The 21,995-nt window shown below is 44.0% G+C and overlaps 1 protein-coding gene across 1 annotated transcript in view; it reads left to right on the top strand.

The window, feature by feature from the left end:
• The window catches only part of ADAMTS17 (ADAM metallopeptidase with thrombospondin type 1 motif 17), a 304,068-nt gene that overhangs the window by 55,349 nt on the left and 226,724 nt on the right, over positions 1 to 21,995 (top strand). The window contains exons 6-7 of the mRNA XM_032468854.1: positions 18,670 to 18,753; positions 19,470 to 19,627. Coding sequence (XP_032324745.1) covers positions 18,670 to 18,753; positions 19,470 to 19,627 — 242 coding nt within the window. The remainder of the gene's footprint in view (positions 1 to 18,669; positions 18,754 to 19,469; positions 19,628 to 21,995) is intronic.

Below are 21,995 nucleotides of genomic sequence, written 5' to 3'. Positions count from 1 at the left end.
ACTTTAGATGCAAAAGGATTTTTGCATGCAGCCTACCTCTGCCCATCCCTCCACTCTCCCGCAAGCATCATTGAAGGCCTCCTGGCATTGTGTTAGGTGCCGGGGATGCAAATGCAAAAAGGCCTGGTCCTTCTCTCAGAAGGCAGTGGTATCAACAGATGAGTAAAGCAACTGTGCTACGGAAGAAATCTCCGCAGGGAGCACCGGGGGCCGGGGGAGGCTGGGTAGTGATCATCCTGCAGCGTGGGGCATCATGAAAGAGCTGACGAGAGTGTTTGCAGACTGAGGGAGCGGTGGTGCAGCGGGTGCAGCAGGGCTGCGTTTGGTGAAGGGCGGGCGATGTGATGTGGCTGCAGCCACCTTAGGGCTGTGGGTGGAGACGTGGACAGGGTCAGGGTGGGGAGGGTGGGTCAGGCATCCCAAGGGTGGGGACCACTGAAGGGGAGGGGAGAAGCGTGTCTGGAGCGAGGTTTGGAAGAACACCCCCAGCAGCTGTGGACCAGAGTGGGGAAAAGGCAAGAAGGAGCAGTGGGAATGGCGTGTGTGTGGGAAGATGGTCCAAATTATAAGGGGCAGGAGTGAGGATGGAGGAGGTGGTCCTGCAGCGAGGAGGGCGTCCTGGGAGGGAGGACCCACAGGAAGGGATGACTGGCTTAAGGAAGGAGGATGAGGTGAGAGAAATTCAGGGGACCTCCCCCCACCGGGCTATAATCTGGGAAACCTGGGGGAATGGTTCAGCCACTGGCTGGGAAAAGGAGGAGCAGAGCATCTGGGGGACAAAGAGAGCAGTTCTGTTCTGGACAAGCTGGATTCGAGTTCCCCATGGGAGATCAGGGTGAAGGGCATGGCTGGAAAATAGGGATTGGGGCTTATTGGCATCGCACTGGGAGCTGCAGCTGTTGGAGTGGCTGGCCTTGTCCAGGTGGGGAACTTCGGGGGAGCAGAGAAGCTGGCCACAGACAGCCCACTGGAACACCAGTCCCGGTGGGGGAGTGTCAGGGGGCAGAGGATGGGGATGTGGGAGCTGGCAGAAAGGCAAGACAGAGACTGGGAAGAAGTCGTCTCTAAGGAAAGAGGTGAGAGGTGCAGGAAGTGGGTGGTTAACAATGCCAGATGCTGCGGGGTCCCTGAGGGAATCGCTTTAGGGGTTGTGGGGATGGGAGCCAGGTAGGGGCCGGCTGAAATGAGACCAGGAAGTGAAGAAGTAGAAACAACATTGCGGAAGGTCTTGGCTGAAGGATAGAAGAGAGAAGAGACTCACTAGGTGGAATCGGGGTCAAGGAGGATTCTGTAGAGGGAAAGGGGTCATCAGGGGTTACAAGCGTGGGGTTTTAGCCCAGGCAAGCCTGGACCAGGACCCCCACTCTGCCGCAATCGCAGAGCTGACAGGCAGCATCAGAACCTCTCTGAGCCTGCTCGTCCTGCAAAAGGAGACAAAAGGCAGGGGCTTGGCCACCACGAGAGCTCTGTGCCTCGCAGCAAAGGCGTATAGAAAGGGAGTGGGTGGCGAGGGCAAGGCCCTGGTCTGTGCTGTGGGGGGTGAGGGATGGCTGGAGGAGGCCCAAGAGCAAGGAGGCTGGAGACATCGCCAGAGTCACACAGGAAGTCACTGGCAGGTCTGGGACCATCAGGCTAAGCCTCTCTATAACTGACCACGGGGGAGTAGATGGTGAACCCCGCTGCGATCCTGCCTCCTGTGAAGACAAGACTGTGGGACCTCATCCTCTGTTTGCCATGTTGACTGCCCAGTGCTTGGTCTCAGGACACATACCGATTTGCAGGAAATTCCTTCTGTCTGGTCCACACCCTCTCAGATGCCCTGCCCTAAAGCCAGGGCTGCTTTGATGGTGCTTTGGGATTAGTCTTCATGTTGAATTACTGTTTGGACCCACGGTCTTCTCCACATGGCAGGCTCTTCTGCAAAAGCCAACCAGTGATGTGGACCCCCTGGGGGCACTGGTTCATTTTCAAGATGTGAGCCTCTGTGAGCACGACATGAGGCCCCTAGTCACTTTCCTGTGCAAAGTCATAAAATCTGGGGAGTTCCATTAACTTCTCTTCCTTCCTTCCTTCTTTTTTTTTTTTAAAAAAGGCATTTATAATGGCATTTATTTTAGTAATGACAACATTCTTAGGAAAGCATAATTTTAATAGGCTTATCTGCTCAGGTACTTTAATTAGCAGCTGTCACATGCACAGATTTATGATTTATGAATTGTCATTGGTACTCTAGGAGCCTATAGAAGGGATAGCAACATATAGAGAAATGTAGTTAAGTTGAAGCTTGAAAGAGATCACATGAAAGCATCTGGCTTCTGCCTTAGCTTTTCCTAAATTGACCATAAATAAGCCATCTGCAGTAGCTGCCCTGAGACCTTCCTCCTTCATTCCTCCCTCCCGATGTTTCACATTGTGGTAAAAAAAAAAAAAAGTAACATAAAATTGACTCTCTCAGCCATTTTAAGTGTACAGTTCTATGACATTAAGCACATCCCCACTGTGCAGTCATCATCATCATCCCTCCTTGTCTTACAAAAACCGAAACTGTGCACGTTAAACCTAACACCCTCTTATCCCCTCCCCCAGCCCCTGGCAACCACCATTCTACTTTCTGTCTCTGAATTTGACACCTCTAGGGACCTTGTATAAGTGGAGTCACCCAGCATTTGTTCTTTTGTGACTGGCTTACTTCACTCCACATAGTGTCCTCAAGGTTCATCCATGTTGCAGCAGGTGTCAGACTTTCCTTCCTTTTGGGCTGCGTAATATTCCATTGTATGGAGAGACCCCATCTTGTTTGTCCATTCTTCCATTGATGAACATGCAGGTTGCTTTCTCCTTTAGGCTGTTGGGAATAATGCGGTTGTGAACCATGGGTGTACAGTGTGTTTGAGTCCTCGCTTTCACTTTTTTTGGGTGTGTACCCAGAAGTGGAATTTCTTCTGTTAACTTTTAATGGTGCTTGGCCCTGATTTCTGAGAAATATTTCTGTGTTCTCCATTTGCACGAAGCCTGGTCTCCCTGGTGGCAGGTTAATGATGGGTTGCCATCTGTCCAGAGGAAACCCAGGAGGAGGGCTGGGGGGGCCTGGCTCTGCACCAGACTCTTCCACCTGCAGATCATTTCATCTCATTTTTTTTTTAATTGTCCAGGGCCCAGGTCCAAGGAATAAACATTCATTACAACAACGAAAGCTGTAATAAGGCAAAGCTCTTGCTTTGATATTTGCTTTCATAATGTCATCATCTGAACAAAGGCAGCTGTTTTATCCCAGGTGGCGGGGAGGGCTGTACATGGGAACCTTGACCTCCCCACGCGCCATGCGCTGTCAGGACTGAACGGCGGGGGCTGAGCGGGTGTGATGCTTGACTTGAATTCGACACTCTTCACTCCTATTCGGCTGCTTGTACATGTTGTACAAGTTGTCGGAGGCTCCAGATCCTGCTGCTGAGGGCAAATCTGGGACCAATGACATCAGTTTGGGATTTAGATGTTTCCTAACGAGGCCTGCCTAATAAGGGCACATGGCGTTTGTACTTAACACTTAGCCTTCAGTTGTCTGCCCTTGGGGTTTCTTGGCCAGTCTCACACAGACTCTCGCCGCTAGTCGTGGGTCACCATTCAGCAAACTTAAAAACAAGTTACATTCAGACACTGCACCTTGCTTTAAACAAACCACCAACCGTCAATTTCTCAAGCCCTAGTGTTGAAAGTCCAAGGAATTCTGTCCTGCCTGTGGCTGTTTTAGAAAGGGGATTTCTATTAGTAAGGAAAATCATCTTTAAGCCAGGAGGATGGGGAAGGATTATGGCTGGGATGAGGCACCCTGTTATTAGACAAGGCCTCCAGGTGCAGCGGGCAGGAAGGTGAGGCCAGCCAGACCCCCTCTCTCCCCTGCCAGACCGTGTTTCCTGTGGGCCTGCAGGATTGAAGTGGCTCTGTCTCCTCAGCTCCCCTGGACTTGGGAGGAAATCTCTTGGAGTGGTTGCCACCTTCATTCCAACGTGTTTTCTCTCCAGCAGCATTTTATGCTGATGTTCAGGCGCCCAGCCCGCCCTGCCCTCCCCCTTGGGTCTCTGTAGGCGGGGTACTGACTCACTCTTGTGTGCCACTCTGACCCCAGAGGCTAGACCAGACAGGCCCCTGTTCCCAAGGCAGGCCAGGGGCCTGGCAGGGCCCGGGTGTGTGACCACGCGTCTGTAGCTGGGAGCTTTTGGTGTCAAGCACTCACAGGTTTCATGACGTCTCAACAGTTGGGATGTATTAGATCAGCGTCTGTCAGTGGCCCGACGGCCCATGTTTGAGAGGAAGGAAAGAAATGTGTGTTTCTGATGATTGGTCCAGATGGAAGCTTGCTGATTTCATGTCATTTCCCCCTTTTACGTGATGGGTCTTATCATTCCCATTTTACAGAGAAGGAAATAGAGGTTAGTGGAGAGTACCAGGTGCAGAGCCAGTGAGTACGTGGCAGGCTGAGGACTCAAACCAGGGCTGAGGGACCCCCGTACCACCTTATCAAGGTGACAAGCATGTCTCGAGTCTGTCCTTTCTCTCCATCTCTGCCCGGGCCTGTCTGCCGTTACTTCTGGCCTTGACGACTGCAGGGGTTTCTTGCTGGGCTCCTTACTTCCATTTTCTTTCCCCTTGAGTCGTTGCTGCAGCAGGATCTTCCAACAGGGTTAGGATTTTGTCACTAAGCAGAGCTGAGTCCTTTGTGACTTACCCCGCAGTTAACGTGGAAATCCTTCCACTTCTGCTTCTGCGTCCGCCTCCCCCTCCCAGGCCATGTGACTGCTTCACCTGGGCTTCATCCCCTTCTCCACGTCGGCACGGACCCCACCACTGTTTCCTAGGGGCCCCGACTCCTCTCTGACTTGGGGTCTTTCCTTGAGGTGCTCTTCTCCCCAAGTCTTGTCGAGCTAGCCCCTCTGTCTTTTAGGTCTCTGTGTAAATGTCCCCTTGGGGGGACCCTCTTTGCTGACTCCTCTGAAAAGGCCACCTGTTTTCTTTACCACAGCTGTCTGGTTTTTACTTGGTGGTTCTTATCTTGATTTATAATTTCATATTTAATTGCTTTTTAAAAACCGTTTTGCTGCAGAGTTTTTTTTTTCTTTTTGCTGTTGAATTGAAGCTGGTAAAAATTCAAATTAGAGTGCTATTACTTTAGGATGGTAAATGTAATGCTCATAGTAACCACAAAGAAAATAGCCATAAAATATACACAATAGGAAATGGGAAGGGAATTTAAAAGTTTCACCATAAAAAAAAAAAAACACTTAAAACATAAAAACATTGGTAATGCAGGAAATGAGGGACCAAAAAAGCAATAAAGCATAAGGAAAACAAACAGGAAAATGCAGATGTAAGTACCTCCTTGTCTGTAATTATCTTAAATGTAAATGGATTAAACTCTTTAATCACAAGACAGAGACGGCAGAATGAATATTAAAAAAATCCTCCAGTGTGTACATGAGACTCACTTTATTTCCAGAGACATACATAAATTGAAAGCAAAAGAATGGAAAGATATTCCATGCAAATAATAACCATAAGAGATCAGGAGTTGTTATACTGATATGATACAAAATAGACTTTAATAAAAAAAAAAAGTTGTAAGAGATGAAGGATACTGTGTATGAATAAAAAGGTTTAATACAGCAAGAAGATAACAATTACAAGTATTTATGTACCTATTAATAGACCATTAAAATATATGAAGCAGAAATTGGTAGAATTATAGGGGGAAATATGCAGTTCTGTAATAATTAGAAATGTCACCCCCCCCCCATACACACCCCAATTGTGGATAGGACAGCTAGACAGGACATAAGTAATTAATGGAGGACTTGAACAGCACAATAAGCCAACTGCATCTAACCAGTATACAAAACGCTCTACCCAACAACAACAGAATATTCCTTTTTTTCAAATGCAGGTAGGATACACTCTAGGATTTATCATATATTAGCTCACAAGTTAAATCTTAACAGATTTAAAAGATACCATATAGAGTATCTTCTCCAGCCACAATAGGATTAAATTAGAAATCAGTAACAGAAAGAGAAGCGGAGAGTTCACAAATATGTGGAGATTAAACAGCATACTCTTAAACAACCAATGGGTCAAGGGAGACATCCTAGGGGAAATGAGAAAACACATAAAGCTGAATAAAAATGAAAACCCAACATACCAAAACTTATGAAACACAGTGAAGACAGTGCTTAGAGGGAAATGTATAGCTATAAATGCTTACATTAAAAAAAGAAAGATCTCAAATCAACAGCTTAACTCTATACCTTAAGGAGCTAGAAGAGCAAACTAAAATTAAAACTAGCAGAAGGAAGGAAATAATAAAGATTAAAGCAGAAATAAAGAGTAGGAAAACAATAGAGAAAATCAACATCAAAAATTGATTCAAAAAAATTGAAATTGATGACTAGTTAGACTGATTAATAAAAAACCCTGAAATTACTAAAATCAGAACTGAGAGTGGGGACATGACTACCAATTCTATAGAAACAAAAAGGATTCTATTTTTTTTTTTTATTGAAGTGTAGTAAGTTTGCAATGTGTCAATTTCTGGTGTACAGCACAATGTTCCAGTCATACATTAATATACCTGTATTTGTTTTCATATTTTCACCATAAGCTACAAGATATCAAATATAGTTCCCTGTGGTATACAGTATAAACTTGTTTATCTATTTTTTTATATACCTGTAAGTATCTGCAAATCTCAAACTCCCAATTTATCCCTTCCTACTCTCTTCCCCTGATAACCATAAATTTGTTTTCTATGTCTGTGAGTCTGTTTCTGTTTTGTATATAAGTTCATTTGTCTTTTTTGAAAAAATGATTCTAAAAGAATACTATGTATCATTGTACACCAACAGATAACCTAGATGAACTTGGCAAATTCCCAGGAACACAAAGTTTACCAAGACGTAGTCAAAAAGATAGAAAATCTGAGTAGACCTATAACTAGTAAGGAGACTGAATCAAAAATCTTCTAACAAGAGGTAAAAGTGTCATTATATGCTGATGACATGTTACTATATATAGAAAACCCTAAAAGGTCCACACAAAAGCTACTAGAGCTGATTGAAGAATTCGGTAGCAGGTTACAAAATTAACGTTCAAAAATCAGTTGTATTTCTTTACACTAACGATAAATCAACAGAAAAAGAAAGTAAAGAAACAATCCCCTTTAAAATAGCACCCAAAGTAATAAAATATCTGGGAATAAATCTAACCAAAGAGGTGAAAGAATTATATACAGAAAACTATAAACCATTGATGAAGGAAATTAAAGAAGACTTTAAAAAAATGGAAAGGTATTCCATGCTCTTGGATTGGAAGAATCAATATTGTTAAAATGGTCACACTGCCCAAGGCAATCTACAGATTTAATGCAATCCCTATCCAATTACCCAGGACATATTTCACAGAACTAGAACAAATCATAATAAAATTTATATGGAACCATCAAAGACCTAGAATTGCCAAAGCATTACTGAAGAGAAAGAAAGAGGCTGGAGGAATAACTCTCCCAGACTTCAGGCAATACTATAGAGCTACAGTCATCAAGACAGCATGGTATTGGTACCAAAACAGACATATAGACCAATGGAACAGAATAGAGAGCCCAGAAATGAACCCACAAACTTTTGGTCAACTCATCTTTGACAAAGGAGGTCAACTCATCTTTGACAAAGACTATACAATGGAATAAAGACAGTCTCTTCAGCAAATGGTGTTGGGAAAACTGGACAGCAGCATGTAAAACAGTGAAGCTAGAACACTCCCTTACACCGTATACAAAAATCAACTCAAAATGGATTGAAGACTTAAACATAAGACAAGATACAATAAACCTCCTAGAGGAAAACAGGCAAAACATTATCTGACATACATTTCAAAAATTTTCTCCTAGAAGAAATAAAAGCAAGAATAAACAAATGGGACCTAATGAAACTTACAAGCTTCTGCACAGCAAAGGAAACCAGAAATAAAACAAGAAGAAAACCTACGGAATGGGAGAAAATTTTTTGCAAGTGAAACCGACAAAGGCTTGATCTCCAGAATATATAAGCAGCTCATACGACTCAATAAGAAAAAAATAAACAACCCAATCCAAAAATGGGCAGAAGACCTAAACAAGCAATTCTCCAAGGAAGACATACAAATGATCAAAAGGCACATGAAAAAATGCTCAATATCACTAATTATCAGAGAAATGCAAATCAAAACTACAATGAGGTATCACCTCACACCAGTCAGAATGGCCGTCATTCAAAAATCCACAAATGACAAATGCTGGAGAGGCTGTGGAGAAAGGGGAACCCTCCTACACTGCTGGTGGGAATGCAGTTTGGTGCAGCCACTATGGAAAACAGTGTGGAGATTCCTCAAAAGACTAGGAATAGACTTACCATATGATCCAGGAATCCCACTCCTGGGCTTGTATCCAGAAGGAAATCTACTTCAGGATGACACCTGCACCCCAATGTTCATAGCTGCACTATTTACAATAGCCAAAACATGGAAACAGCCTAAATGTCCGTCAACAGGTGACTGGATAAAGAAGAGGTGGTATATTTATACAATGGAATACTACTCAGCCATAAAAACTGACAAAATAATGCCATTTGCAGCAACATGGATGCTCCTGGAGAATGTCATTCTAAGTGAAGTAAGCCAGAAAGAGAAAGAAAAATACCATATGAGATCGCTCATATGTGGAATCTAAAAAACAAAAACAAAAACAAACAAACAAACAAAAACAAAGTGTAAATACAGGACAGAAATAGACTCACAGACAGAGAATACAGACTTGTGGTTACCAGGGGGGTGGAGGGTGGGAAGGGACAGACTGGGATTTCAAAATTGTAGAATAGATAAACAAGATTACACTGTATAGCACAGGGAAATATACACAAAATGTTATGATAACTCACAGAGAAAAAGATGTGACAATGAGTGTGTATATGTCCATGAATGACTGAAAAATTGTGCTGAACACTGGAATTTGACACAACATTGTAAAATGATTATAAATCAATAAAAAATGTTAAAAAAAAAAGATTCAAATGGAAAAAAAAAAAAATCTTCTAACAAAGAGAAGCCCTGAGCTTGACAGCTTAACTGGTGAGTTATACCAAACATTTAAAGAAGAACTAATGAACCAATCCTCCTCAAACTCTTCCAAAAAAACTGAAGAAGAGAGAAAGCTTTCTAACTTTCCTATGAGGCTAGAATTGCCCTCATACTAAAGCCAGATAAAGACACTACAAGAAAACTCTAGTTCATTATGAATAAGAAAACAGTTTCCCTTATGAACATTATTGCAGAATTCTCAACAGAATACTAGTAAACCAAACCAGATTATGCACCTTGACAAAGGTTTATTTCTGGAATGCAAGGATGGTTCAACATACAAAAGTTTATCAATGTAATATACCACATTAACAGAAGGAAGGAAAGAACACATAATCATCTCAATTGATGCAGAAAAAGCATATAATATCACCCACCTTTTATGATAAAAGACACTCAGTAAACTAGGAATAGGATGAAAACTACCTCAGTGTCATAAAACTACATATGAAGAGCTCATCAAGAATGTTGTTACTCGCGTGGTGAAAGAGTGAAAGCTTCTCTAAGGTCAGGAACAAACCAAGGATGCTTTCTTTCACTGTATCTATCCAACAACATAGTGCTGGAAGTCCTAGTTAGAGCAGTTAGGCCAGAAAAAGAAAGAAAAAGCATCCAAATAGGAAAAGAAGTAAAACTATCTGTTTACAGATGACACGAGCCATGTAGAAAACCATGAAATTCTATGCACAAAAATAAAAACTAATAAAAGAATTCAGCAAAGTAGCAGAATACAAAACCAACACACACAAATCAGTTGCATTTCTCTACCTAACACTGAACAGTCGGAAAAGGAAGTTAAGAAAACCATTCCATTTACAATATTGTCAAAAAGAATAAAATCCTGAGGAGTTAATTTAATCAAGGGGTGAAAGACTTGTACATTGCAAACTATAAAACATTGTTCAAAGAAATGAAAGAAGACATAATCCAATGGAAAGACACTGATGTTACTGGATTGGAAGTCTTATTATTAAGATGTTAGTACTACACAAAGCAATCTACAGATTCAGTGCAGTCTCTAGTAAAGTCCTAACAACATTTTTAAATTTATTTTTTAAACTTTTTTTTTTTGTGGGGGAGGTAACAAGGTTTATTTTTCGGTGAAGGTACTGGGGATTGAACGCAGGACCTCATGCATGCTGGGCATGCACTCTACCACTGAGCTGTGCCCTCCCCTTAACATTTTTTTCTTGCCACAATTGAGAAATCCATTCTAAAATTTGCATGAGATGTCAAGAGACCCTAAATAGGCAAAACAATCTTGGAAAAGAAAGAGTTGGAAGACCCATATTTCCTGATTTCAAAATTAACTGCAAAAGTGTAGTAATCAAAACACTGTGATATTGGCATAAGACAAATGTATAGACCAATGGACTAGACTAGAAAACCCAGAGATACATTCTGACATACATGGTCAAATGATTTTCAACCAGACCAAGACCATTCAGTGGGGAAGTGACAGTCTTTTGAATAAATGGTGATGGGAAGACTGGATATGTACATGTGAAGGAATGAAGTTGGACCCTTATCTGAGCGTCATATACAAAAATTCATTCAAAATGGATTAAAGACCTGAACGTAAGAGCTAAAACTATAAACCTCCTAGAAGAAAACATAGGGAAAAACTTCATGATGTTGGATTTGACAGTGATTTCTTGGATAGTACACCAAAGGCGCAGGCAACAAAAGAAAAAATCGACCAATTGGTCTTTACCAAATTTAAGTACTTTCTGCATCAAAGGACACTATCAACAGTAAAAAGGCACCTCACAAAATGGGAGAAAATATTTGTAAATTACATATCTGATAATATCCAGAATATCTAGAGAACTTCTAAAATTCAACAGCAACAACAACAACAAAACCCCAAGCAACCAGATTTAAAAATGAGCAAAGGACTTGAATAGACATTTCTCCAAGGAAGATATACAGATGGTCAGTAATCACAAGATAGGGGTGCTCATTAGGGACATGCAAGTCAAAAGTACAGTGAGGTATCACTTCATCCCCACTAGAATGCTATTATTAAAAAATGTGAAATAGGAAGTGTTGGCAAGGATATGGAGAAATGGACGCTGTTGTGCACCGTTCTTGGGACCACAGAATGTTGCAGCTCCTTTGGAAAACAGTATGATGGTTCTTCAAAAAAAATAGAATTACAACATGATCCACTTCTGGGTATATACCCCAGAGAAGTGAAAGCAGGGTCATCATGTTCATAGCAGCGTCATTCACAATATAGTCAAAAGGAAGAAGCAACCCAAGTGTCCACTGAAGGATGAATGGATAGACAAAATGTGGTGTAGACACTTGACTATTACTCAGTCTTAAAAAGGAAGGAAATTCTGACACATGCTACAACATGGATGAACCTTGAGGATATTCTGTTAAATGAAATACGCCAGCCACAAAAGGATAAATACTGTATGAATACATTTATAGGAGGCACCCGGAGGAGTCAAATTCATAGACACAGAAAGTAGAATGGTGATTGTCAGGGGCTGGAGGGGGCAGGGAGTGAGGCGTTATTAGTGTTTAATAGCTGCAGAGTTTCAATTGGGAAAAATGAAAAAGTTCTGTAGACGGGTGGTAGTGATTGTTCCACAACAATGTGAATGTACTTCATGCCACTAAACCATGTAAAAATGTGTAAAGTGGTAATTTTCATATTATGCATATTTTACAGAATTTTTAAAAAACCCACCCTGATTATTATCTGTCTTTGCACCATCTGTGAGTTCATCGGGGTGGGACTATGTATACACACACCTTCATCATTTACCTCCTTACCTTATTGCCTGGTGTAGGTGCAGATGATCAAAACTATTTATGGGGTCTGTGACCTCATACATGAGCGACTAATGTAATAGTCCAACATCCTTTGCAAGGGATTTAGCCCTGAAGCTGTGTAAACACTGACTTTCCTTTTTTAATCCCTCAGTTAATTTACTTTTGAAAAGCCTTTTGTATTCCCAGCATATCACACAGAGGTGGTGTCCTAAACTGTCCTAGAAAGTATTTCTACATAACGCACTTACGTGTTTCCACCTCCCACACAGCCCACCGTGCTATGGGCGGTCCCCTTCAGCCCCACTCAGCTCACATCCTGTCCTTCAGGGAGGAGGTATCACAGTGGAGCAGATGAAGGAAGTGCTGTGGGAAAGAACTATGCTGAAAACATGCTTGCCTGCTACAGACGACTTCACCTCTGAGTCCTGTTGAATCAGTCCTCAGAGTTAAAGAAATGGCTGCACTGAGAGCAGAACCCCTTTGGTAATTTTTGAGGACTTGTGAAGCATGGAAGGGGTACCAAGACAACCCTGGCATCACGCAGAGCGGTTTTGTTTTAAAATAAGGAAGAAAGGGTTTTTTTTAAACCACAGCGCAGCGAGCTTGGCTCTCATCTCAGCCAGGGGTTTTGATTATAAGCAGTAGAACCTGGATCTGGGTGAACTGAAGCAGACAAGGAATCATATTTTTGGAGGTGTGTATGGAGGAGCCCCCAGAATCAAAAGGCTAGCTCACCAGCCTCAGAACTGGGGGGAAGCTAAGAGACAGGAGACTCAAGGGAGTCCAGGCAGCAGGAGAGAGCAAGGTCAAGTTCCGGCCAGGAGCGTGGGCTGGTCTCTCATGGCTGGAGTCCTGCTGCTGCTTCTGTGTCCTGGGAACGTCTCCCCACTGCCTTGGCTTCTTTCTCCAGGGTTTCTGTGACAGGCAGAGTGAGTTTCCACCCGCCTTGGTTCCTGCAGTGGAAAGAGGGTTCCTTCCTTTCTCCAGAGCTCACTCAGAGGGCTCACCCAGTATTTCCCCCAAAGAAAACAGCATCTTTAGCCAAAAAAGAAAAAGAAATTTAAAAAGTGCCAGCGAAGTGTTCAGCCGCTACACAGACCAGAGCATAAACGAGGTTCATTCACATGACATATGATTCTGTGGTTCTGCTCTGGGTATGCACACAGCATGAATTGAAAGCAGGGTCTCCAAGAGATACGTGTTCACGCACGTTCACAGCAGCATTATTCACAACAGCCAAAAGGGGGAAGCAACCCAGATGTCCATCGAAGGGTAAACAGAATAGGGTGTGTGTGTATGTGTGTGTGCGCGTGTAATTGATGATTAACTCAGCATTAAGCAGAAAGAAATTCTGACACCCGCTACAACACAGATGAACCTTGAGGACATTACATTAAGGAAATAAGCCATTCACAAAAGGACAAGTTCTGTATGAGTCCCCTCACAAGAGGTGCCTGGAGTAGTCCAATTCATAGAGCAGAAAGTACAATGGTGGTTGCCACGGGCTGGGGAGGATGGAGGGAAGAATGAGTTATTGTTTAATTGGTGCAGAGGTTCAGTTTGGGAACGTATTTAATACTCCTGAACTGTATACTTAAAAATGGTTAGGGTGTAAATTTTATGTTGTATGTATTTTAACACAACTGAAAATAAAAATAAATTTAAGTGAGATTGACTCACCTACTTCCATTCAGTTGTGTTTATTGGGCACCTAATGTGGGACTGGGGACTCTTCTAGGGACTGGGGGTAGAGTAGGGACCATGACGGGCCCCATCCTCTTGGAGTTCATCGGATGAGAGTGACAGACAGTCCTCAGCACACAAATCAGTGAAGTTTGTGCAAATGTTATTAAGTGCTATGCAAAGATCCAGGTGATAGCAGGTGGACTTGGGGTGGTCAGGGAAGCCTATGATGAGTGACTCTCCACTTAGATGGGACGGCGTTAAGCTGACCTAAGGAGCCAGCCAGTGGGGGTCAGTCTGCCACTTGGGAGGCACAGAAAGGTGGTTCCTGGTGTGTGATGAGGAGGATGGGGCACAGGGGCCAGGGCATGGAGAGCGGATTTCAAGGCATGTGAAATGGGAAACTGCTGCAGAAAAGTGGCATACACTGATTTGTGTTTTCAAAGATCCCTCCCCCTGGCTCTTGCTGCAGAAACTAGAGTCCTGCTGGGCTCTGTGTCCCCAGCAGACCGCTCACCTGTGCAGGTACACTGTGGAAGGAGGAGCTTCCGCCTGACCTGGGGCTCCGAGTGGGCAGCACTCCCCGGGGGGTGCCCTGACTTGGCTCTGCTTGGTTTCCCAAGTATGCTATAGTGCTTTTCATGTACGTAACTTGATTTTCCTTTGGTTGGGAGGGCACATGGTGACACAGGAGCAGGAATATTTTAAAGAACAAATTGCAGATGGAAACAGGTGGTGCTGAGACTAGAAACCCTGGACTTGGGCAGCCAAATTGGAAAATGGGGCCCCTTGACAGAACTTTGGTTGTTTTCAGCTTCCCTAACAACTACGGTGGAATGAAAACCTGAGCCATTCCAGGTTATTCCTCCTTTGGAGGAAGAATGACATCAATTTGACTCAATTACCACGTGAAGCAGACAACAAGCCTGCCTCTCTCTGGTGTTTACTAGCAGGGTGTTTAGAGCACTCACTGGCTCTCCCACCCCGGGGTGCTTGTTGAAGGCAGATGGCCAGGCCCACCCCGAGTGTATCTGATTTAGTGGGTCTAGGATGGGCTCCAGAATGCATTTCCAACAGGTGCCCAAGCGATGTGGGTGCTGCTGCTTCAGTGACCCCACTCAGAAGGACTGTGCTGGAGAACAGGGTCCCCTCCAGGGTGGGGGTCTGACTAGGTCAGATGGTAGGGTGTCTACTGTACTGTGGATTCCATCTGTCCTTGGGGCGGCCCTGAGTCACGCAGGTAGGTTATGCTCTTGTGAAAACCTTGCCTGGCTTTGCAAACAGCTCCTCCCTTAGAGTCCCCATTGCTTACTTCTTCTCTGGTCCCTGTCTGCCCTTCTCTGGCTGTGTCCCCAAGTCGCCCAGCCAGGGGAGCCCTGCAGTATGCCGCTGGCAGCGGGTCCACCCGGCTCAGCCCCCAGGCTGCCAAGGAAATGTGACACATGCAGCCAGGGCTCTGAACACTGTCCAGGACTCAACCAGGGCTGGATGTTGGAGACAGAATTTCCAGACGATTGGTTGTGCTGTTCCCTGCCTAACCAGGTGTCTCCCTAAACATCCTATGGCCGCCACCTGCAAGACGACTCCTGAGTGTAAATTTCCATGGGAAAGAAAGACGAGGAGACTCTGTTACGTGTCTTTGAGGCCAGCTGCTTTGTGTTCTGTGGCTGTTGTTGGATTTTTGTCTGGCTCGCCTGGCTTGGAGCTGGGCCCCGAGGGAGATGCTGTGTGTCGCCTGCCCCTGCCCACGCCCTGCTGAGCTTAGTGGGACTGTGGGATGCTCAGGTGACAAGACACTTTAACCATGGTCAGGCTCCCATCCCCAATCCCCTGAACATGAGCATCCTAATTACACGTCAAGGGGGGCGTGCCTTCCTCCAGGCTTATTAGAGAACTGTGTTTTTAGATCAGGAAGCTTTTTATTTTTAATTAATTCAATAATTTTAATCTGGTAAAATACGCATAATGGAATTGGCCATCTTAGTCATCTTTAAGTGTTCAGTATCATTAAGTATATTCACACTGTTGTATGACCAATCTTTAGAACTTTGTCATCTTGTAAGACTGAAACTCTTCACCCGTTAAACAACTCCCCTCTCGCCCTCCGTCCCCGCCCCTGGAGCACGGAGCTTTTCTCTCCTCCAGCTCACAACTTTTTTGTGTATTTGCTCCAAGAAAATTTCTCCTGGGTCTCTGGGGTCCTGGTTCACGGATGCCCTGAACTGCCCTCAGCTCAGCCAGGAGAAAACGGGCAGAATTTGTTCCTACAGTTTTGTTCTCCCTGAAGCTTGCATCATTCCGTGCGGGTTCTGTTTTTCATGCTGCTTTCAGGGGGCTTGTCAGATCACCACTGAGGATTGCTTTCCTGCGTTATTCCTTTAAACCTGCAGTGGTCTTAAATGTCTTTGGCTGGTGTCACCATTCCAGGCAGTGTTTAGACTGCACCTTGAAACCCCATGCAACTTGAATTTTCTCCCTCAGGATTTCAAGTTCTCATTCTTCCTAGCTTTCATGTTTTGAATTGAGGTTTTCCAGTTTGGGCCCAGTCCGAAGGCTGAATATTTCTGGAAAAATTTGATTTACAGCCATTGGGTGGTTCTCAAAATCTGAAAACAAGGAAAAAGTTATGTGCTTTCCCCTTCTTCAAGCAGGTTTGGGGATAGGTAATTAAGACATGACTTCAGAATTGGCCTACAGATGGTCCAGCATTAAAAAAAAAAAAAAAAGAAGACTGCTATTTTGTTCTTGACGAAAGAAAAATTTTTCGTGGTGGGGGAGTGGATGAATGAGAACAGAACAACTGAATGTGTTGTATTTTTCCTGTGGGAAAGAATATTAAATTACAGAAAGATTCTATTTTGCTTTAATAATAGTTTTCAAAGAGTAAAATCCAAGCACTGACACAGCTAATTCCTCTGTCACACAGATGCTGAAACGCTGTGTGTGCCTGGCCTCTGATTCCTGCGTGCCAGACACTGTCCAGTTTCACATGGCCTGAATTAACTGTGGCCACGCTGTCGGCCATGGTCACCGCTTTATGTTGCTGCTGATGTACTGAAGAGAAACTTTTAATGCCCCTGCTGCAAAAGTCTCCCTGTAGAGCCTGTCTATCAGGAAAAAAACAGCAGCTTATCCAACACCAAGTGAAAAAAGGCAGACAGAGGAAAACAAACGCTATATGATCTCACTCATATGTGGAATCTAAAAAAATACTGAACTCGGAGGGGGAGGGTAGAGCTCAGTGGTAGAGCACGTGCTTGGCAAGCACAAGGTCCCGGGTTCAATCCCCAGTACCTCCATTAAAATATAAATAACTCTAATCTACCCCCCCACCAGAAAAATAAAATAAAATAAAGTGAAATAAAATAACTGAACTCACAGAGAACAGATTGGTGGCTGCTGGAGGCGGTGGGTGGGGGGCATGGGAGAAGGTGATCAAAAGGTACACACTTTTAGTTATAAGGAAGTTCTGGGGATGTAATGTACAGCATGGTGACTGTAGTTAATCGTTCTGTGTGGTGTATTTGAAAGTTGCTAAAAGAGTGCTTAAAAATTCTTTCACGAGGAAAACAGTTGTACCTGTGTGAGGTGATGGATGTTAACGAAACTTACCGTGGTAATCATTCTGAGATATGTATATATTATATATCAGATTTGAGATATATATATATCTGTACACCTGAACCTATTACAATATTATATATCAACATTATCTCAGTAACTTTGGGGGAAAAAGGACATAATGAAACAAAAGTATTTCCTCAATTAAGAAAAAGAATATTTGAAAGGTTCTCATCTCTTCCTTCTGTATCTTACACTACTACCTTCATCACCTGCTCCATTGGAATTCCCTGCATCCTGCTCTCCATACTATAGAAAAAGGATCTCAAGGGGAGTGTAATAATCTGGGGGTCCTCGAGTCCAATGGGTTTTTTTCCTGTCTCTGTCAACTTTCATTCCTCCACCTTATTTGGGGTTTCCTATCTCGCTTCCTCTTGAAACACTTGTCTCTGGTGTCCTGATATGGAGAACGTTATAAAAAAGTTCTACCAGCGAGAGGAACCTACCCTTTTCTGTCACTGTAACTTTATCTCATTGACAGACTTTCTCTGGAATGAGGACTTCAGGGAATAAAGGAATATGGCCTCTTTGGACAAGCCTGGATTTGGATTGGGGTCATGGTTGACTGTCCGTGGGTCCTGAGAGGGTGGCTTTATCTCGTTGAGTGGAGGTTGGTGGAGATACCAACCGTGAGGGGTTGTGATGAGGGTTAGAGATGGCCCACAGGCGTGGACCTCCCCACGTCCCTCCATAAAGATCCCCTTCAGCCTTCCGCAGGAAACCCAGAATCATCTGACATCCATTTCTTTTTTTTCAAAATCAATGGTCCTATACAGTTTTTCCCAAGCATCTGATTTCCAGCTGATCTTTGCATGTATATGTATGTATGCACACATGTGTGTGATTCCAGAGTTTTCCCATCACATGCAGGTTCCTTGGGGGGAATTCATATTTATGGGAGCTTTTCAGTCTCAGAAGGCCTTTTTAAATAAAATCTGGGTTATATATCTCACATATATATATATTTTGTTCCAGTGAGACTTTATGAAGATCGATAATTGAATTTCACATAATTATTCTTCTTTAGATTTCTTTTTAATACTGGAGTAACACAGTTTATTATTTAAAAGATTTTAGTTAATGTAATTTTTAATGAGTAGAATTTATTTTTTTATTTCTAAATTAATGCATTTATATTTTATTCAATTATATATTAGATTTATAGAAAAATTAAATAGATAGTACAGAGAGTTCCCATACAGTTTCATCTATTACTGACATCTTACGTTAGTGTGGTATGTTTGAATTAAGTAATGGACCAATATTGCTACATTATTATTAACTCAGATTGCTAGTTTATTCCGATGTCCTTAGTTCTTACCTAATATCTTTCTTTTGTTCTATGATTCCATCCAGGATGCCCATAGTTTTTAAAATTTGTGTATTTATATCTTTATTTCTTTTCTTCTCTCTTGACAGGTATACAATATGTTTCAGCACCAGAGCCTTGGAATTAAAGTTAACATTCAAGTCACCAAGCTTGTCCTGCTGCGACAACGCCCTGTAAGTCCCCATTGGCATAGTTACGGGAAACGTCACTGGTCTCCAGGCTTCCTAGTTACTGTTGAGTGTGGAGGAGGAGTCCAAGTGTTGTCTGTCTTACCGACCTCCCTGGGTCGGCACATGGCAACAGTGTGCCCTGGGCCAGGAACCTGGTGAGAGGAGGACAGGCACCGTCCCTGGAGCTTGCTGTGCATGTAATCTTAGAACCTGTGGGGAACCCTGAGCCGCAGGCTTGCGTGCCTCCCTCCTTCACTCCCGCACGTCTTGTGTGGACAAAGTGGATGGCGAGGTCTCGGGGATCGTGGCTACCCTTCTGGAGCTATACCCCAGCTCCAGGCCAAATTTGGATTCACCATAGCGTTGTTTTCTGGTCTTTCGATTGAGTGCATTTCCTCCTGACAGTGTTACCTGCAGAGTCAAGCAGTGAATGTGAGACCGAGGGTCCCGTGCCCGGTTGGGTACACTGTTCAGTTTGCTGAAAAGGAGAAAACTTTTCTTTAATAATGTAGTCTCCATTTGAACTTTTAAATAAGGCCCCTGATGGCCTTTCTCTGGGTCTCTGCATCTGCCTACCAGCGCAAGGGCAGCACAACATTGAGTGATGTCCCCCCTACCCCAGCGACTATCTCTACATTAATGTCCACGCTGTGGTCTGAGCATAAACTCGGGCTTCCCTGGGCGTTTGCTTCTGTAACTGGCCCACTGATTTCTTTTAGGCCAAGTTGTCCATTGGGCACCACGGTGAGCGGTCCCTGGAGAGCTTCTGTCACTGGCAGAACGAGGAATACGGAGGTGCACGGTACCTCGGCAACAATCAGGTTCCAGGAGCCAAGGACGACACGCCGCCCGTGGATGCCGCTGTGTTCGTGACCAGGTAAAGCTGGCTTCAGCCTGGAGCTGCAGACATGTGAGGGAAGATGTTTCCTGGAGAGGCCAGAGGGTTATTTGCTAGGAATTCAGGCTTGGAAATCAGACTTGGGGCCACCTGTCTGAACCTTGGTTTTCTTCATCAGTAAGATAGGGATAAATGATAGTCGTCCCTCCGAGGCGAAAGGATTAAATGACCATAGGAAGCACTTCTCAGTGCCTGACCCAGAGTAAGGACATGAGTGTTGGCCACTATTGTTGCTCTTGTTATAAATAAAAAAGTACTCAAATCCTAGTTATCCAAGAGTGTTAAAATTTCCAAGAGAATTCATCTACTTCCTCTCCCAAACACCAAACAGAATGCTGGCTGGAAAGAGCTCACCTGTGTTGCAGGCTGCTTCCAAACCGGCTTAAGCGCACTATTGGGCAGGGAGCCAGTACCCCAAGTGTCCTGTCCACGCAGGACTGTGTGTGCTGTGCACAGCCCCACCCACGTGCACTCTAGGGACAACAGTGGTGGACGGAGATGCCCGTGGAATCCATGTGGAGACTCTGAAGTAAGGAGCTAAGTTTCTTCCTATGCCGCAGAGCTGGAGTTTCTGACTGAGAGGGAGACCAGAGGCCCGGCAGTGGGCGGTAGTAACCAAAGGCAGCTTTCCTTGCAGACAGCAGCAGTGTTATTTCCATTTCCTAGGGACTACCACAAACTGGGTGGCTTAAAACAACAGAAAACGATTTTCTCACAGTGTTGGAGGCCAGAAGTCTGAAATAAAGGTGTGGGTGGGGCTGTGCTCTCTCTGAAGGCTCCGAAGAGGAGGGTCCCTGCATCCTTCCTCACTTCGGGTGGTTGCTGCAATCCTTGGCACCCCTTGCCTTGTAGATGTGTGACTTCAGTCTCCTCCATTGTCACATAGAGTTCTCTCTGTGTCCAAATTTCCCTCTTCGCATTAAGGACACCAGTCATTGGATTGGAGCCCGGCTTAATCCAGGGTGACCTTATCTTAACTTGCTGACATCTGCAGTGACCCTCTTTCCAAATAAGATCACACTCACCAGTCCGGGGGGGTAGGATTTGAGCATATCTTTTGGGGGACACACAGTTCAACCCACAGTAGGTACAGACGTGGCTATTTCATTTTTCCCCCGTGTCTCCAACCTCTCTGAGAAAATCTTCCTCGGTTGTTTTACTTCAGTAACATAAATAAAATGTGTTATGTGTTGACACCAGAATTCCCCCTTAGAAAATATGAGGAAATGTTTCTTGATAATTTAATCTGTTAGATTAAAATACAAAAATTTTATTAGAGCTGCTATGAATGTATCAATTTTGAATTAATAAAAATTTTTTTTTCAATTTGAGGAAATTACTTCCAAAATGACATGTTTTCTTTTTCTCTGAGTTCAGAGGTAAAGTTGTGAAGGGGAATACCTTACCATATCTTTAGCTTAAAGACAGCCTGCTCCTCTAAGAAGAGTTAAATCTGGTTTAAGACTTTGGTCTTGAGTCTGGAAAGGTTCTTTGGTTGTATGTCTTGGGCCACGTATGACAAGCCCTTGGTCTTATGACATCCCAGTGGTAGCTGGGGAAGTTCTGTGACCTCAGCCTCGGGCAGCAGGCACCAGACAATGCAGCTCCTTGACCTTCTCTTTAAAAACCCAGGACATACATGTTGCCCCCACCAGACACCAAAGAGATGCCTCACCACTCTTGTAGATGGTTTATCAGTTGCCAGGCCTAAAGGGTTAAATGTGACCTGAAGCACACTGATCCCTTATGTGAACACTCGCTGCTCCTTCAGGATGCGATTAAATGTATAATGGGACATTTGAGAAGTCTGTTCAGTAATTCGTATTGCCAGCAATGACGTGCACTACCAGGCACCAAGGACAGGGATGAACATGACCTTGCACTTGCTTTAGACCTCGGTTTGCCCACCGCAGTGAGTGCTGGGAACCTCTAGGTGCCACCTCTGCCGGCAGCTCTGGTCCCCACACTCACTGGCCGGAGGCTGCCGGGGTTCAAGCACTTTGAGATGGCTTTTAGAGCCTGTGGGTCTTTCTGTAAAGCACCCTGAGATTGTGGTGTTGGGATTATGGGTACCACCCTTTGAGAGTGGATTTGGTTTAGGCAACAGGTGGGAGTCCTTGGGAACCGCGTCTACATGTGACTGTGAATTAATGTGACTGATTTTCTGAATGACAGTTACATTGAGGTCTAGAGACCTTTCCTCTAGGAGCTCTAGATAACATCACCTTTGGAAAATGCAGCTAAACTTCCAGGGTCACTTCTTTGAAAGCGGTTTGCATAAATCCTGTATAAATTCTGATGTTTTGTTAAAAAAAACCAAAAAACAAAACGGAATGTTCCCTATACT

Source organism: Camelus ferus, chromosome 27 (assembly GCF_009834535.1).
Source record: "Camelus ferus isolate YT-003-E chromosome 27, BCGSAC_Cfer_1.0, whole genome shotgun sequence".
Lineage (NCBI taxonomy): Eukaryota > Metazoa > Chordata > Mammalia > Artiodactyla > Camelidae > Camelus > Camelus ferus.
The sequence above is the reverse complement of the archived record's forward strand: the minus strand, read 5'-3'. Positions and strand labels throughout refer to the sequence as shown.